Here is a 19,549-nt window from a genome sequence, read left to right on the forward strand (position 1 = left end):
AGAAACCGATCTTTTTGCCCGATGGTTGCCCCACGGTTGGGCTGTTACGGTAAATAACTGTTTAAAGAATCATAATAACAAAATGCACAAAAAATGTGTACATAAAAGCGAGAGCGAAAATCTGGCCGAAAGAATTGTTTTATAACAGGCAACGAAATTCATTCCCGTTATTTAATTGCACACCACCGGCGCAACCGATTATCCAGTTAATCTTGCATCATCCAATTGAACGGTTCAATTAATCAAATAACAAAGATTCGTGCTTACAATATCGTTTATTTAACTGGACATTTTTATCGTGCCATGTAACCATCGCCGATTATTTGTGTAAATACTAGTAAATCGAACGGGCGGAACGAGCTCGCTGCGATATTTGTCGAAATTCTTTTCATCCACCACGAAATATCTCTTTTGTTATCATAGGGAAGCTTGTTTTATCGCTGGTATCGATCTACCAATCGTTCATGCAACGCCGAATTGTGTTTCACTCTCTCGAAATAAATTTCAAAACGCTCGCTTTGCTAAATACAATTCACCTGTCACAACGTCGATGTGTCCTCGACTTATTAAATACGATACACGCAAATGTGAAATCGAAAACGAGGTTTTAAACAACATTCGTCTCTTTCATTAAATGCAGAAATGAAATTTAACGTTAGCAATGAACCTTTGTAAAACTGTACGCGTTAATATGTGAACAGTGCTAACAAATTATAAGTTGACAGACTGTTGCGAGGTAAATCAAAGAAGAACAATCTCTCTGTTATATACCATTATCTTTTAATCCATTACAGCTCCCGTGTAACTTTAAAGTTTCATACTGATGCAAGAAATCGATTTTGCAAAATCCTGAGGTCGTAGACAAATTTTGACACCAGATTTGAAATCAGCGTGAAAAAATCTACGGGGAATGATATGTATAGCTAGTCCTCGTGCACCCCTACAGTGCCGACCCGATGGTGAAAGAGACACCAGCTAGTCCAGTCCCGTGTTCCAAACGAGGTGACCCACCCGATGGTGAAAGAGACATCGGCTAGTTCTACGTGTATCTTTCCTACCTCGACCCAAATCTGTGACCCTCGGCTCGTAACACTAGCATAAGACTCTTTGTGTTTCATAAATTGCTAACCGTTCGAATGTGGTACGAGTGAATAACTACGCACCATGTTTCATGATTAATACTGAAAGAATAGTATAGAAGGAGTAAAGACGGAACAACGTGCCACGTGATCGGGGCGTGGCGGAAGCGTGGGAGAGTAACGCCGTAGAAGGTTTAATTTGGCGACTCTGCGTCCAAGGGTTAATCAACGAAAGAAACCAAAATTCATCGTGCAGTTACGTATTTCCGTGAGACAAGCACGTGTTGCAATCAGAACGGTCAGTTGTCACATTCCCTTCGTAGAACCGTACATCGAAGCGAACAGCAGCGGGTAGGGCTTCGTTCCCCTAAAATGCCCCAAATTTTCATCCCTCCGGTATTAGTTGTCACTGTCCTCGCGGAGCTGCGAATCGGAATTGTATTTAACGCTTTGCTCGGCCAATTCGTTCTCGTTCAACATCGCGGCGTCACGTCCATAATCCGGTTGGTAAGCCTTTAAAATAATCGACGTTGTCGGACGAGTCGCGCGAGGATACGGTGGACAGGGGGGTTTTGCCCAGGGTATATGGGGGGGTTGGGTAACGAGGGCTCTCGAAACTGCCGGATAGAAAATCGTTCGGCGATCGTGCATCCCCGCGAAACGGCAGTCACATTGTAATCGGGTATAACGTCGGTTTTTCTATGCAGCTTCGCAGCCGGTAATCGCTTTAACTGGCGCTCGCCGCTTATAATGCGATCGCGTCGCGATATACAGTCCGATGGATGCATTTTCTGTCGCTGGTGACGCGGTTCTCGCTCGATCCGCTCGATCTCCATCCCGCATCCCCTGCCTCCTCGTCGATCGAGGCAACGCGTCCACGTTTTATCCAGCGAATTTTGGTTAAACAGCCGAGCCCTTCTCTCCTGCCCCCTTCTGTCTCTCTGTTCCCCGTCGTCGTTGATAAACGCGGAGGCTGCAGTGAGTACGCGTGGAAACATCCAGCTCGCCGCGCGTTTACACGCGGATACGGATCGTGCGTGGTCTCCGAGTGTGTACGCTCGGTGTTTGCCGCTCGGCGTTTGCCGCTCGGCGTTTGCCGCTCGGCGTTTGCCGCTCGGCGTTTGCCGCTCGGCGTTTGCCGCTCGGCGTTTGCCGCTCGGCGATGCACGCTCGCCATTTGTCGCCTCGCGTGACTCGCGGAGAACTATTCACAGATGCGTCAATAATAAGGGAGTCCAGGTCTTTGCCGAACTACTGTCATGTCGACGCGTCGTTCGAACTTCATTTCAGCGGTTCCACACGGTAGCCCGTCGTAGAACGGTGTCGATTATGGGGATCGACTTGTAGTTGCTGTACATACACACCTCGCGACAATACTATAAGACAAGGGTGGCCAACCTTTTACTTACTATGCGTCGATTTCTTTCGCATACGAGTTCAGATGCGCCATACAACTCGAGAGCGCTCTTTCTACCTTACGCTTAGGGGAGGGAGAGGGTAGCCCAATTACGCAACTAAATTCATTAATTTATGTTACCAAACAGTGTTCCGATTATTGCCGTGACAAATATCACGAGAACCTTAAACCAGCTCGCATAATTCCTAAAGACTGTGCGATCCCTATAATTTTCGCGACGTTGGTGACGCCACAACAATGCTTTCATAAGAAATGGTTTAATAAATATCTTTATTAGAGCACATATTGTAATAAGAACCGCGCAAAGTCTAAATAAATTAATTCTTGTAATTTTTATAAGGCAACCACGTGTGCCCCTGTTACTTTTATAGTTTTACATTTATTGTATAATTTTACTTTTAAATCAAGTTTATTTTAACGTCAACCAACGCGACTGTCGTGTATTCCTTTTATATGTCTGGAAAAGTAACTTTTATGTGATTTTAGGTGAAAATGTGGTGATCGATTAACTTTTATTAGTCATTGATGGTAAAAAAGAACTAGAAAATCAAGATAACAATCTTGTAAATGAAAAACACGAATGACCATAATATCTTATTTTTACCGAAATAGAATAAAAAAACTTGAAATTTGTAAATAGAATATGTTAAAAATTGAAAAAGACTCGTTCGCTTCGAAGGTTCTGGGGTAGGTGCCGTGGGGTCTAACACAGTCCTCTCACCAAAAAGGCACCCTTGCCTTCCCCACTCCGTGGCCAGATCCTCTTGGAACAAAGTCCCAATTCTTTAGGGCAGCGTGGCCTTGGGTTGCATACCCTCGGCAAGTTTCACTCGTCACATCCTCGTAAACATGACCTTCCCGAACGATAGCTGGCTGGCCCAAAGTGCCCACCCGCCATCGTCCGAGGACGGTTCTGTTTATTCTCATCCGTCTCTATTCAGGGCATCACGTACGCCCAGGTCCTACCATAAATCCTTCCAATCTTACGGGTCGCCTCGACATCAGTCCTTGACTTTGCTTAAAACACGTTGACGCTAACAAATACATCGGGTACAAAATTGCGTTTGTTTAAAGTCATTGCTAAAAATCGGACATTTCATATACAACAACCTAATAAATACGTACGACAGCACGTTGACGAGATCTCTCGTCCATAACATTGTTTCTTCGACATCGTGGAAGCGAGATGTCTCGTCCACGGCAAAATCGCGGCCAGGAGTGGCCGAAGGTGGCCGAGAGATTTTACTTAGTGGTGTTACTGGCTCGTTGGGAAGTTTACATCATAGTTAATTCTAATAATTAACCGGGGACCCTCCAATCAACTGAAATGCCGCCACAAGCGGCACAAGACGACACGACGGTGTCTATCCATTGCAAACCAGTGACGAAACAAAACTGTGAAAGCAACTACGATAGCAGTTTCGAATTTTCTATTCAGCGTCGCAACATCCGCGCGCAAACAGCGCTAACAAACACCATAGCCGAAGAAATGGAATCAATATCCCGGCATCAGCACAAACTCAGCACGAAAATATCAATTTCCTGATTCCATCGTCGACACCAAACAGCATCCTGCAACAAACAAAAAAGGAAGAACACACGAAAAGCTCGAAAGCCCGTGGTCCCATGAAAAAAATTGACGCCCGCGTCGCGTAATGCAATAAGTGTCGCGCAATTCGATCAGCTCTCATCTCGTTGATTAGGTTCGAAAGGGTCCGGCAATCTCCACGGTCAAACAGAGCGGCGGGCTGTGGTGCATGCGCTGGTGAATCGCGCGCTTGTGCGTGTGCGTCAGTGTGCGTGTAGGTGCGAGCATTTTGAATGTTTGGATAGGCGCGAGAGACTACTACGGTGGCCGTTACGCAGAACTTGATCGTGTACAGTGTACGCTCTCGTTTTCGGTGTATATGTATAGTTGGATCGGGCTCGGGTCGGGTCGGGCCGAGCTGGGCCGGGTCGGGCCGTGTTCGTTTGTGTACGTGAGAGCCGAGTGCACGATCCGAAGTGTACACACGGAACGCGGTGGGACACGGTTGTGTACCGATGCACACACTACGATGATTGCGTTCACGCACGCATTTCACGCGTTCGCCACGATATTTGGCGGATCGGCCGAATGCGGGGATGCCGCGCCGCGCGCCAAAGGAGAGAAAGAGACCCGGGGGCTCGCGGGCAGAGGGCCGGGACGGGAAGGGATATTGGGAACGGGACTGGAGTAATGTCTATTATCGGATTCAATATCGGTGCTCTTGGTAAGCCAGTATACAAATACCCCTATGGCACGGTAATAACAACATAGGTGCACGTGAATCCGATTCTCAGCCACGAATCCTATATGCGACGGATGGCTGCGGTCACTGCAGTCGGTGCACGGCTACCAGACAGATACAAAACGAAACCTGGGGCTTCGCGCACCCTATCAGCCGAAATGGGAAATGCAAACAGCAACCTGGTGGCCACTTTCAGTCGACTCCGATTCTGTTACACTGACGAGCGAGCGGCCCCTGGTCGGCTCCAAGTTAGCGGACAGATATTCCTCGATACATACCTATTCTGGGTCGCAGACGAATTTTCTTCACGAGTTGTCGTATTGTAGATCGAGAATGTTTGATTGCCCTTTGCGGTCCGCGCGTGTTCCCCTCTCATCCGTTTCAAAACTTGCTGTGTAACAATCTTTATTTAAAACCGATTCTGGCTTTGCACCAGAAATCGCCAGACGCAATCAATAGTGTGCTTTTCAATTGCGGCAATGTACACTCAGTTCAAGTCATATTATACAATATATCATATGTATATTCTAGAATGAAATTTATCATACATAATTAATTATGGCGCGATTGCGAAAGCATCCTGTATTTCTTGAATAAGCAATGCAGGCTTAATGAGACGGTGTCGAACAAATACAGATGAAATGAAAATAAAAAAATAGCAGAAATAATGCCACGTGAAAATCGCTTTTTCTTTCTCGTTTCAGAGCCGTTGTAGAAGTGCTGCTTGCTGCAGGCGTCGACGTAAACACGCGGACGTCTGCGGGAACCGCAATGCACGAGGCGGCGCTCTGCGGAAAGATGGAAGTGGTACGGGCTCTACTCGACAGAGGGGTTGATTTGGGCATCCGGGACTCAAGGCAGAACACGGTCCTGGATCTTTTGGGCCAATTTCCACCGCACGTCACACAGGACATCACTGCAGTGATAAAAAGTGCGTTTGCACGCGTTATACTTTCCTTGCAACCAGTTTTCTGTGAATTATATCTACGCAATTATTACGAGCTCACGGTAGATTGTCAGAGAAATTTGTTGCTAGGATCTTACCTTTCAATATTGTAAGAACTTAGGTGTTAAGATAACGGACACATGCCACTTGCTAAATGTAATTAATACCGGAGAGTTCATCAAAACAGAACGCAATAGAATCGATGCCAATTTTACTTGATGCAATACATATACATTCTGTCAAAAAAGTACCGAATTGGAAATGTCAAACTCGTATGATGACCTTGAAGATCACGTGAATTTTTCTTAATACACTCTTTCGTACAATGTAAAACAATACATAGCGTTCCATTTAAACATATGAACCTATCGGGTGTGACTGATGCAGAGCGATGTGGTCATGACTGGCTGTCCCTTTAGAAAACTGTCCCTACATCCCTACTACGCTAGTGTTAAGAGCGGGATCCGGGTAGACGAGGAATAGATTAATCTCGCTGTGGCTCTGGTACTACCAGGTCGGTGACACTCCGTATGATTTCTAAATGATTAACAGTTGCGAATAACGGGCTGCCGACAGGGCATAGGTCTTCCTCTGGCGTGGAGAGCGATGCCGACAGTGAAAACTTGCCACCTATTCCGGTCCAGGGTGGCGACTCGTTGGGCAGCCCTTACGAGAACGTCCGGCCAGGGGATGATCTCTCACCGGTGGAAGGGACGTCGCCCACTCAATGGCAGTTCTATCATAAGCCTCGAGACGACGATCGACGCGTTTCCGGTACTTCCGTCATGTCTTTGTGAGTATCCATTTTCTCCCCTAACTTTCGTTCTGCCTACGCGCGCGCGTTTTCGCTTGCTGTGCTCCTTTTTCCCAGGTCGTAAACTCCTTTCTTTTATGTGTGATCTTGCGTGCTAACCGGCTCACCCCTGCTACATGTTGTCTGCGAAGTGGCGCGACCCTCTTCGTGCAGTTGGTGTACCTCGAACATGTTCTTTATTTCCACAGTATCGGTATTATGTATACGATAATGTCTTGATATACTGTCTGTGTCCCAGTAGTGGTGGTACAACCGTAGATGCGGTGATTCTACTTTCTGTTTCTCAGTAGTGGCGGTACAACCGTAGTGGCGGTGATTCTGCGTGAGAAAACCAGGTGAAAATACGGAATAAATTTATTTCAAGCTTTGTTTTTGTGAGAGAGTCGACTTTGAAGTAGAATCGGTAGATCATCAACAGACGCGTCAGACGATTCCTATTCAGTAGCGCGCGTATTCGCTGAATTTTGAAGCTTGATTCCCTCGAAAACGAGGCCGCGAATGAATCAAATTTATTGCATATTTTCGAATAATTTTCACATTTGGAATCACCCCCTACCATGGCTGTACCGTCAATCCTGGGACAACCTCTATGTGAAAGAGACGTGCACGATATTTGTTGAAAATTTTTCCCCACTACCGCGCAGTGTAATTCCTCTGAGGAGCTCCGAAGCTAGGGATTGGATATAGTGAAGAGCAAGATTGAACCAACGACACCATTTTTTTTATATCATTCCAAAATTTGTTTACAAATAATAGAAAAGCTGAAGATTTAAATAAAAAATTATTATATTTGATCTAGAATATCTGTGAACGGCTTCGACAAGGACCAAGTTAATGTCAAATTAAAAAGAAATGTGTATTAGATAAAAATTTGCAGAGATATATCTGGTACAGCAAAACGGTGTTCTGCAGAAATAGTTGTACGGAAAATGCCTACCGCGTCTTTCTGGTTTGAGATATGTACCTCCACTTTTCAGCAAACACTAAAAGTAAACACAACAGTAAAAAAATGCTTGAATTTCTCTCATTTTTCAACTGTTCAAAGATACTGTAAACTTGTTTTATTAATAATTTTGTAGAAATTGATCGTATCGTGGCACAATTAGTAACACAATGAATAGTCACTTGATTTGTTTGGTGGCATAATTTTTGCCAAGGATAGTAGAACCACGATAAAACCTAGTGTCTCAATCGGTCGCGATGAGCCCCCCCACACCAATAGACACCACTTAGAAATGAACCGGAGCGTCGATGATCGGCCATGTTTCACTGCCTCAGGAAAAAGGACAGGGGAACAACAGACCAGAAAATAAAAACTGTGCCTACTAATCACACAAAAGAACGACAGCGTTCGCCGACGACCAATCGCGATACTCTTCGACGAGGACGACGACGACGACGACGACGACACCGACGACGACGACGACGATGATGACGCATCGGGTGCACCCCGGCCGAGTATTATGTGCAACGGTTGTACGAACTTCGAAGGAACAAAACGAAACGAACAAACGAAAAAAAGAAACAGCGTTGAAAGAGAAAGAGAGAGAGAGAAAAAAAGCGATCGTGCCCAACGGGGTTGGCGCGTATTTGTGCTCACCCGGCGTCATCTTCGTTGAGAAAAGGATATCGCGTCAGTGCATCGGATAAGAGCGGAGGCCGGTAATATTTTCTAGAAAGATAAAGTATATGTATATACATATACATGTATAGGCATGTATACAAAGCATATATGTATAGATGTACACATGCACACACATATACATACGTACCGCATATACATCATACATACGGCTAGTATAGATGAGCGCATAACCGTGGCAGCTTTAATATAGGAGATGTTGGGTAAACAAAAGCGTAGACGTGGACCGGCGGGTACACGGAGTGAATGAGCGGAGAGTGGCGAGTGGGAGTGCGAGTGCGAGTGCTCGAATGATGGTTAGCAGTGGTACCCGTTAGTACCGATGCCGGCGCGCGGTGTACCCGCCGAGCCGGGTGCGCTGGGCAGAGGCGGAGGAAGAAAAGGTTTCTCTCGGACCGAAAAGGGATGCTGAGAGTGGAGGTGGAGGAGGTGGCGCGGCCGCGTGTAGCTCCAGCGCGTTAAGCACCGCTTGGCTTGGTTTAATTTTCCTGATGTAGGTAGGCGATGGTGGGTCCGACCGCCTCGTTCACCCCTGGGTCACCCCCGCCGCATCACCCCATTGGTACCCCCTCTCTCTCTCTCTGTCTCTCTCTCTCTACGCCTATCTCTCTACCTTACCCTCCTTCTGCCAGCGCTACCGCTAGCTGTTAAGCGTTACTGGTTGTTCCGGCCAGACAGAGAAAGAGGACGTTGGGCGAGCAAAAGACTGACACAGGGAAAAAGGGACAGGATGAGAGAAAGAGCTGGTGGTAGACGGGATCGAGTGGACGCGGTAGCGAGCGGGAGAGAGACCGGGGAGAAAGGTACCAGTGCTCCTCCGCACCTCCAACATCAATGTTTGACGTCGGTAGCCGTGGTTCTGGACCGCCTCGAGATGAATCCATCACGTTAAACAATGTAAATGTTAGCCCGTCTCAGCATAAAACTAATAACCATTGCTCTCTCCCTCGTCCTATGGGCATGGCCTCCAGCCGCGGTTCGCCGGATTCTTGTTCACCTCTACCCTTCGCTTGCCACCGCTTCACTCCTCCCCCTCCTCCTTCTCCTCTGCCTCGTCTTCGTCGTCTTCTCTTTCTGTTTCGACCGCTCGCCTCCGACCTCGGCTACATGGCCTCATTAAAACGTCGGCACCCGCCGTCGCGGACGTCTTTTCTGTTACGAGTTACGCATTGTTGGGGGGTAACGATGATGGTACACCGGAGTGCTATTCTTCCGCTGCTGTCTGGCCAATGAGTTCTTACGCTTCGTTCGGTCGGCTATTGTGTTATCGGTACGGTTGCAGCATGAAACCCGCCGCCGTGTGATCGACTGTTCAGGGGACAATCTGCTCTGATTTCGCGCTGATCGTTCGGCTATCGCTGACGATTGGAACGGTTGATTTACATTTCGTTTACGGCGCTCTTCAGCTTAAAGACATAAGCACTTTGTTACGCGATGTTAGCAACGCGCACTCATCGTGGCTAACTGATATAAGTCACAATGAAATTCTTCTTTTTGTTAAGAACAAAAAAGCGTCGGAACGTTTTTAGATACTGAATCCCTCGCTTTGCAATTTAATCCCGAGGTTACAGATTAAGGCTGCGCTCACAGTGGCCCCGATGTCGGACGATTCGGACGTCGGCCAAATCGACCGATATCAGAGCCACTGTGAGCGCGGCCTAAAACGTATTAGGACAAACGTTCCTTATTTCAGCCCCTAGCCAATAATAGTCCTGCAAACCAGAGCTTGAATACAGTTATGATATCGGTTTCGGTCCTTGAAACAGTTAAGAAGGCCGAAATTTTGGTTGATATCAGTTTCGATTACTGTCCTCTATACATACATATATCGGGTATCGGTCCTTATATCGGTTCTAGGACCGTTATTTTTTCGCTCCTATATCAGTCCTCATATCGGTTCTAAGTTCTAAGTTCCAAGTTATAGCAATCAGGACTTGAAACGGGTCTGAAAATAACACTTAAAATTAAAAACTGTTATATGTCGGTTATAATTGAAAGTTGTTTTATTTTTACTTATTTTTATTCCAATTTTTATTTTCTTTATCTAACTTAGGCATGTTTAAACGCGAATCAATAATCATCTATTGATATCATCTATAATATTTGATGATACATATACCGACTCCATCGCGTCGGCAATCGGCAACAAAGTGCCGATCTCTTTGCCACCAAAGTGAGTAGAAATTGTTGTTTATTTGAATTTAAAATGAAATAAATTAATATGTTAAACACGTCATTCATGGAAGAGCCGCACTCAAATTTCCAAAGAGCCGCATGTGGCTTTTATTGTTTGTAGAACCGAAAAAATAACAGACCGAGAACCGATATGAGGATCGATATCCACAATGTATGAAAAAATATAAAAACCGATATCAATAAAAATTTCTGTCCTTCATATCACAGTTATTTTCCGAGATATCCGCGCTCAAAGTTCACTCATTGTGAAAAAGACATTTTTGCCTTATTTGACTAGCTAACTCTTCAGCACAATTAGTGAACTTTGAGCGCGGATATCTCGGAAATTATGCGAGATAGCGAAAAACTGAATTCAATCATTCTTGTGGCACATTTTGTCAGCTTTAATTTTGTATGGAATGGTCTTATCGCTAGGACGCATAGTTTCCGAGATACACGCGGAAACCCGAAAAAGAGGACCTTCTACGTGCCGCCCTGCACCCCGCTCATCTTCTAGGAGTGGGACTTTTAGTATGTTTATTACCTCCTCACTAGTCCAAACAAAGACACAAAGTTACAAATTGTGTTCCTTCCATTTCCCTCTACAACTTTTCGTTGACTGGACTAATAACAAAATTCGAGGAGACTTCTTGACGAATCGTGGTGATAGCTTCTGGTGATAGAATATTGAAAAGTTCGAGTGTTATTTTGAAACGTAAAACACAGTTTCAAAAGTAGGTACAACTCACGTTTCTACTGTAATTAATGCTAGTCGTTTTTGTCTGGAGACCGACAAAAGGAACCAGTTTACCGTTGTTATTGCATTTGAACGACACGAAACACAACAGTCTCTGCAAATGGCGCACTGTTCCACGCTGCGTTAGCTTCGGCAAATGAATGCCAGTTGCGCTGCTTCGCTTTCAGTATGCGATGGTAGATCAATTCTTAGAAACCGCACTCGAATCTGACGACACTCGATGGATTGCGGATTTCAGTGAAGACGAGCAGATTGGGGAACCAGTGAACGGAGTACGGAGGACCCTCCAGCAGACAGAGGACTCCGACCCCAGTTCCGTCTTCGACAGCGTCTTTATGTCCATGTCCGACACTCTCAACTCGATAAATACTCTCGAAAGTTCCGATCAAACTCCCGACGACAAACCACAAAACACTACAACCAACAGAATTTCATTAGCACAGCGCGACACCACACGGTAAAGGCATACAGACATTTCACATTTGTATGTACTATATGTAGTAACGCTTTCGATCTGTTTACTTTGGAACCGTTCCATTTGTGTCCTTCTCTCACTTTTCCGTCCAAGCAACCAACGAAACCTGTTGTTTCTTGAAAGACGCGAATAAATCACAAGGAAAGAAATATTTTTGCAAACAATAAAGCGTTTTACGAGGAGTGGTCACACAGTGTTGGGATCGTTAATTTTAATGAAACTTTTGCTGGCGAATCTAGAGCAAAAATAAGCTGACACATCTCCGAGCGATTTTGACAATACTCATTGTTTATGAAGATAATTAACATTTAATTTTATGATATCCAGCAAATATCTTAATTTACTTCATTTCTTAATCACATCTGAACAGTTCTGATAGCGAAGGTGGTAGAGATTACGTGTCCAAATTCCTTTTTTACTTTCACTTTCTTATTAATAAATAATTTGAAGTATTAAGTCCTCTATTCTTTAAAAATGTTTTCTTTTTTTCTTTCTGTGTAATCTTCCCATTTATTTATTCGTGGGGTTTTCAATAGTGCAACTAGAGTTATACATACAGGGTGGAGCATTTATCCTCCTGACCACCTGGAATATCTCGAAAACTAAATTCCAGAGAAAACAATATTTCAAATAAAAAGTTTAATTCAAGGAGGGGCTGATCCAGCAGTCATACCCATTTTAAATTTTCATCATGTTTTCAGGGTCATTCCAAGGTCAACTTCATTTTTTTTAATGGAATGAGGTATTTTTTAATACATCAATCGATGCAGCTGGACATTCGTTGTAAAAAGTACTAACCCATGTATGTCGAAGAGTTAATAGTTCACGAGTTATTTCAATTGATATATCTCCTGGAAAATATCTCCACTTTGCTGTGTTCTGATATCATTCGGAAAGCAAACTTGTGGTTCACGTTGGAAAAAATAGGTCTGTCAGATATCAATTTTGTTGCGTAGCAAGAATACTGAAATCAGATACAGCCCGGAAAAGTTAAGATATGATTAAGATATGAAGTATCATATATCAAGATATTTTCTGAATGTCATAAAATTTAATGTTAAAATGTTTCTCCAGATTTACCAGAAAAAGTTTCATTAAAATCGACGACTCCATCACTGTGCCCTGCCTTGTTAGTCAATTTTTCTTCGCACATAGTGACTACTGTTCTCGTTCGGTGTACACTCCTGGACTAAATTTAATTTGTCAAATACTACATCGACTTTCCGAATGAAATACATAATATCATAATCGTTGTGATGTAGAGGAAGAAACCTGCCAGCAAATAAGTTCTGCCCGCTGGCTTTATGAGCAAGAAGAAGAAGAAAAACAGACGTCTTGTCTATCATTTTGTCCAGGAGTGTATTTCTGTAATGCGTGTGTATAATATTGCCGTGTGCATAGTGCGCGTTTTGTGTTTAATTCTGCACTGTGAAGAACGGTGTATCTCGCTGAAAGCGGTACTATTTCTCGATTGCACACATTATCGAAAGTACAGAGAAGAGAGGAGCTCGATCGAGCGAGTCAATTAGCGAGTTAATCGTGAATCGGTCCCGTTGAGACGTTCAGTTTGGTTGCGCAGGGGTTCCGACAGCGGATTGTACCAAACGCCACCGGTACCTCGAGGAACAATGGAGGGTAGCTTCGTGTCGGAGGATCTGTCCTTGACATTACCCACGGGATACGGGGGTGGCAGGGAGTCGGACCAATTGAGCGTTTCCTCGTCCTCGAGCGTCGGTGGACCGAGCCCACGGGACCGGCGTTGTTTGCCCAACGATTCCAGCGCCGCCGGGATTTACTTGCCAATGGCACCCTTGTCCAGTTCTCTCCACAGCCCCGCCTCTAACAATAAAGTCTCGGTAAGAACGAGTTCCCTTTACTTTTGGATCCTCGATCCCGATCGAGGGTCGCACGCACGGGGTCACCAAGGCACAACCGTACAAAGGGAAGCTTTTTAAGGCTTCCCCTTTTTTAGCCCATTTCGTCACATTCCATTATGTCTACGCGTTAACGGGCTATTCTACTGTAACAGATCCTACAAATTCATTCTTTTCTCGCACGTATCGAAAGCACAGCATTTCAAAGATATGCTTCCGATATTTTATAATCGTGCTAAAAAAAAGTAATGGAAATATACCTCGTTTACTGTATCTATCGTATAGAAGGCTGACCATAGATGAAATTTGCACCCGGAGCTGCTATTTTAACTCGAAATTTAAACATTTCTTCCGACCTAGAATACTTCTATTTTAATAGGACTTTTTTCATTTTATGGATATGATATTGATACAATACCTCGGTACAATACTTAAATGTTTAGTAGTTGATTAGATACCAACATATTTAATAATGTAGACAATATTTTGAATCAATCAATTAAATCAAATTTGAATGATGACTCTCTGAGTCACCGCGCGACTGCTGGGGTTAAACTTCAGAAGGTACTGTACCGTAACTTTTAATGAAGCTTCTTGAAATATTTCCAACAATACACTCGTTACAGTAAAATACGCCCTTAACTGAACATTCACTTTCTACGACTCAATCAACACGATGTTCGTAGATCTTTTCTAAGTCGCCTTTTAATTTTTATATTTTTGAATTCTTTTTCGAATACGATATTAACGAGAATTATGGGTCTCAGCCTCATCATTAAGCTCACGATTTGCTGGATGAACGATCTGTTCTTACGTGCTCGCTTTTTATCCTTGCAATCGGCGTGACTGTTCCCTTTTTTGAACGAATAACTGTACCGTATAACATCCGCGCACGCCTTACAGTTCGTTAACGTGGACAAATCGATCGTGGCTTAATTGGCCCGGTACTCCGATGTCCGTTGTGCTTTCCTTTCAAGCTGTCGCGTGAAAACTGCTACGGAATATTAACATCTAAAGAACGCGATGCTATCGGACAGCACCGCGAAAGAAATGAATTATTCAGACACAATTCAAGAGACACCTTGTAGAAAACAATGTTAATGTCAAGATTACAAAAAAAAGGTTCTATCGGAAAATGTTCTACGTGCCAATAATAATATCCCAAAAATGTTGAATTTCCTTGAAAAGGGTTTTATTTGCGTAATCCGATATGTTGTCAGGTATATCGGCGTAAACCATTACTTTAATCCTATTACAAAACTTTCTTATTTTTCATTATCTTTTTATGGAACTTTTACCAACGTATTCATAACATTTTTTTGATTGAAATGACACTAAACACGATATAATTTGAACTGTATTTAGCGGTTTAATTGACGGTCTGTAGTGCGCTTGAACCGCAAATTTCGGGTACGATGTATAAAACCAAGAGGGAGATATTCAAAAAGTAAAAATATTTTTTTCACTTGTTCTCAAAAATTTCTTATACCGTTAGGTTGTATTTTGTAATTAACGTATATCTACCACTAAAACGCATTATACTTCATAACGTGCAAATGACGAACACCTTAAATAAATCAGGTGCGCGTCGTTTTGTTACGGAATGTACCCGAAATTGTCGGGTTCTCGCACACCTCTTGTAAACAACGTAATCTGGATTGTTCACCTTGCAGCCAACACCTCCGAAGAAGCCGCCAAGACGCAACCTGTCCGTGTCGCCGACGCACCTGCAGACCCAGATGTCATTGTCAGCGGATTGCTCGCTGGGGCCGAGCAACTACGAGTACTTGTTCATGGCGCGGAGCGGTGCTCGCAGCCACATCGACTTCGAACAATTGCAGAAACGTCGGGAGCAGTTGCGCCACGTGACGAGGAGCGTGGACCAATACGTCGAGATGAAGTCCCGGGTCCCAGACGGCGAGGAGAGGCGCGACAACAACGTGGAGCCGGTTGCGATCACCTCGATCTACGAGAACCGGCCGATCAAGACGCTGAACCCGCGGCGGAAGTTACGTAGGCACGCGTTCGAGAACTACGAGGCTGACGGGAGCACGTGCGGAGACAAATCGCCGTGCAGCGAGGCCGACTCGGCCATCCAGGAGCAGACGTTCGTGTCGAACGCTTTCCTCACGCTAAAATCATCGCAGGAGAGCCTGCTGGATGAGAAACGGGACACGAACGATGAGTCGGCGAACGAGGGCCGCGAGGCGACGGACAAGCGCCTGAAACGAGTACAAATGATGCTGCCGACCAGTCCCACGCATTACGCACAGCCACCAACCCCGGATCACCCACCCCCGTCGGCCATGCAAGCGGAGAAATCTATTCACGAGCGGATTCGCCCGTTGAGTCAGGTAAGTTTCCAAACTCTGGAAGAACTCACAACAGAACATACACTCCGCGACAATACTTTAGGACACCATCGGGTGGCCCAAAAATTTCGGAAAACTTTGGAAACTGTGGTCCCCCCAAGTCATTCGAGGCAACTTTTGCTTTAGCGAAAATTCCCGCATCGGCTTTCTTAACGAGTTACTAACCAAAACATATGGACCAATCAAAGAGCAGCTACGGTGGGCGGATTCTGGCTTGGCTAATGGCAACGCCACGCTCAGCGGGACCTGAATCCGTCCGCTGTTGCCGCGCTCGGATTGGTCCGCGTTTTTCGTTAACCCTTTGCACTCCGAATTATTTTTCAATTTTATTGCCAACAACTCCCTGCTATTTTAAGTGTTTTCTTTGAAGTTTACTTCAAAGGACTGTTGTTCTTACTATCATTGTAGGTGTTTAAAAAAGGGTGCTTCCATTTTAAAAAATGAACCTTGATATCTCTAAAAAAATCACATAAAAACAAAAATATTTTTGGTATCATGTGAGACCCACTTAACCATTCAACTTTGTCCTTCAGACATTTGACGTTTCTTTAAAAACAACAAAGATATTTGAGGTGGCAACATTACGTGACTCACCCTGTACACAGGGTGTCGAAAACATGTACTTGGCGTCAAGATGGTACCGCGTCTCTAGATACCGTCCTCAACCGCCTTCCCATATCCCAGCCTCTAAGGCAGAGCCTGCTTCCTTTTCTTTCCTTCTTACACCATCTCAGCCGGCACTAAAAACCGTTACTTCAAATGATCACAGTAACACCACCCTTTTCAATGTTTTCCGACAGTTGTGGGACATCCACTGTATTTCGACGAGCGTTACGAAAATTAGCATTTAAAAGTTTGTTTTAACTTACGAAGAGTAGCATACTTTGATTAGAGTGTACTGAAGGGACACGTGTTCACGTAACTCGTGAAAAGTGTATTCATTAATTAAGTATCCGTGTTCTTATTCACTATCATTCTGGGTCTTGAATGTTCCTGATGTTTGGACTTATACCGAATAGGACGCATACCAAACCAACCTTTCCCCCATAAGAAGTAATGTAAAAATGATTAATCCATTCTCATGTGAAAAATAACTGCTATTGATATTAGGTCAATCGGAAAGTTCCGTCCGTTTTTTGACAAAAAGTAGAGCTTTATTTAAGAAACAAAATGAAAAAGTACATTAATCAAACCATTGTCCATCGTTAGCGATGACTTCTCCCCATCTTTCGGGCAACAAGCGAATTCCGCGATGAAAGAATGAGTCATCTTTGGAGGTTATCCAGTCAGAGATCCATTGTTCGACATCTTCGTAAGAATTAAATCGTTCCTCAGCAAGTGCGTGGTGCCATCGACCAAAACAAGTGATATTCAGAAGGGGCACAATCTGGCTAATAAGCCGCATGGGGGGGGGATTCGGTTGTTTCTGGCGACACTGATTACGATCACTTTCTGGCGATTTGGGACCACTGTGCGTCGCCCAGCGCAGTGTAACAGCCCTTTCACACAGAGACACGAATCGCGAGCCGCGTCCACGCTACGTGAGCTATACAGTCGAGAATGAAACATTTTTCTATCGATCATTTTTTCCTTGCATTTCATACGCGTGAACGTGGCTAGATTTGTTTGTGACTCCGTGTGAAAAGGCTCCTAACGCAGCTACCGTTGCGCGTCGGGACATTAGAGCTTTCCAATCGCATCGCACAGCGGCTCATACGCTACATGATCAGAGAGAGACTGGCTGGTTTTAAGCGGCTGACGCACGGAGGCGTCTCCATGATTCGTCACACGGCATCCAGCGAGGCGTGCGAACGCAGGCGTTCAATTTCGCATCCTCGGCTGCTCCTTAGCGGCGTACGGGTGCGTGTGTGTACGCGCCGGTATCACATGTCGAGACGTCAAACGGTAGCGGATGACTAGTCGGGTCGCGAAAGTACTGGTCCGGAATGTTCGTTTCGGGTGCGCTAACGCGTTCCGAAACGTTTATCGCCGTGCGGGATCGAGCGTTTCGGATGTACCCGTGGTCGCAGCTGATCGTTGACTGAAGAATCGAGCGGCGGAAACCGCGTCGAAGTCGTCGTTACGGCTGTAGCTCGATCCTGAGAGTTGGACAGTAGATAAGCAGTCTGCAGGACGCCTTAGCAGGTTACGTTTAATATACAAGCCGTGTTTGATCTGTGATGCGATTTGCGAGGAGCCAAGTCTCCCTCCGCGCGTCTCTCTTTCTCCACCCCACTTCTCTCTCTCTCTCTTACGTTGCAGTCTGTATATCGCTCGTTTCCCGCCGTTTGCCGCGTCATCCTGTGATCGCTCTGCTGTGAGACTGACTGCGTTCACTTCCTATCCGCTGCGAATAGATATCCATAACACACACCGCGCACTCGCTTCTATTTCTCCTATATATCCCTATCTTCTGCTCTCTTTATCTGTCTCGCCGTTCCTCCGCGCTTTTCCTTAGACCTCTCGCCCTCCCTCTCGCCGGGCTCCTTTCCGGTGGCTGGTGTATGCGTTCGAAATCCGTGTCTTTCAGCGGTTATACACGCTTCACGAAATATCACACAGTGAATATATCCTACGAACGAGGAGCCGGATGATGGCAAGAGGCTTTCGGGCGCCGCGCCGCGCGCCGCATCGCACCCTGTGTGCGGGCTCAGCCGCTTCGGAGAACGCGCCGCCTCTCGTCTTGCCTCGCGTCTCGACGACCGCATCGAGTAGTTAGTGCCTCGCAGATTCATGGATGCCGGATACGATATCTTGTATGCCGTTTGCCAGTCTTTGACCTTTATATGTTTGCGCAGACGAACCACACCGTTTTCCGTTGAACCAGTCGAGTCGCAAACCCCTGTTTCGACCCAAAATCTAGTAAGATTCTAGTTAACTAGAAAGGAACTAGCATCTTACTAGATTTTGGAAAAAAGCATGGGTTTGCGATTTTATAATTTAATATTATAATTAGGAATTTTAGAGAACTTTATCAAAAATATTGAGAAACTTTGGAAAATAGGCAATAATTATAAAGATAGATTTCTGTCAGAAAATAAGACTTTGTTAGAATCGACCATAGTCGATTCGACCCTTTAATGAGATCGACATTCACGAATTTGAACCCGCAAGACTTGGAAGGCCATTAAAAAATTTTAATGTATGTATGTAGTATTAGATTAATAATTATTATATTAATGAACAAGTAGTCAGTATTGTAAATTATGTTTTATTTACTTCTAATGCCAATCTTTTCCTCGCGCAATAATTAATTCGCACTAAAACCGACTTCTAGACCACTGTGCGGCGGGAGAAAGTTTTAACTTGAGATGCAATCACAATTGAACATATGTAAAGGCACCGAACTTATTTGTACACCTAATATAATTATATTTAAACGCATATTGTATATTGTTCATACTCGGAATCCGGTTAATCAAGGTGCTACTGTATATCGAGACGTTACTGTACGCGTTTTCGTTTCGCGCGGACAGAGGAAACGGCGATTTGCAATTTTGTTGAATGGTCGTGTACATACATACATACATATATGGTTCTAGTAAGCTGGCGGGACAGTAATTGGCAAACGACGGGGTCGCGACTACCGATAACGAGTCAACCTCTGTTCCGATTGAACTACGAAAATCAGTTTATTAACAGGGTCGAGAGACGAACGATATTCCAGCACAATTTAGTCATCTCGTGTGCTACGTTGGGATGATAAAGGCCCTGTTTAAGCGATGCGG

The 19,549-nt window shown here is 44.8% G+C and overlaps 1 protein-coding gene across 3 annotated transcripts in view; it reads left to right on the plus strand.

Annotated features, from left to right (window-relative positions):
* LOC143216385 (ankyrin repeat and SAM domain-containing protein 1A) overlaps positions 1-19,549 on the plus strand; it is a 102,438-nt gene that overhangs the window by 26,831 nt on the left and 56,058 nt on the right. For 2 of the 3 annotated variants that reach the window (XM_076439359.1, XM_076439361.1), the window contains exons 6-10: positions 5,471-5,697; positions 6,289-6,505; positions 11,339-11,557; positions 13,155-13,431; positions 15,123-15,803. In XM_076439359.1, coding sequence (XP_076295474.1) covers positions 5,471-5,697; positions 6,289-6,505; positions 11,339-11,557; positions 13,155-13,431; positions 15,123-15,803 — 1,621 coding nt within the window. The remainder of the gene's footprint in view (positions 1-5,470; positions 5,698-6,288; positions 6,506-11,338; positions 11,558-13,154; positions 13,432-15,122; positions 15,804-19,549) is intronic. The other variant, XM_076439362.1, reaches the window with a different exon arrangement.

Source organism: Lasioglossum baleicum, chromosome 15, assembly GCF_051020765.1.
Source record: "Lasioglossum baleicum chromosome 15, iyLasBale1, whole genome shotgun sequence".
In the NCBI taxonomy this organism is placed as follows: Eukaryota; Metazoa; Arthropoda; class Insecta; order Hymenoptera; family Halictidae; genus Lasioglossum; species Lasioglossum baleicum.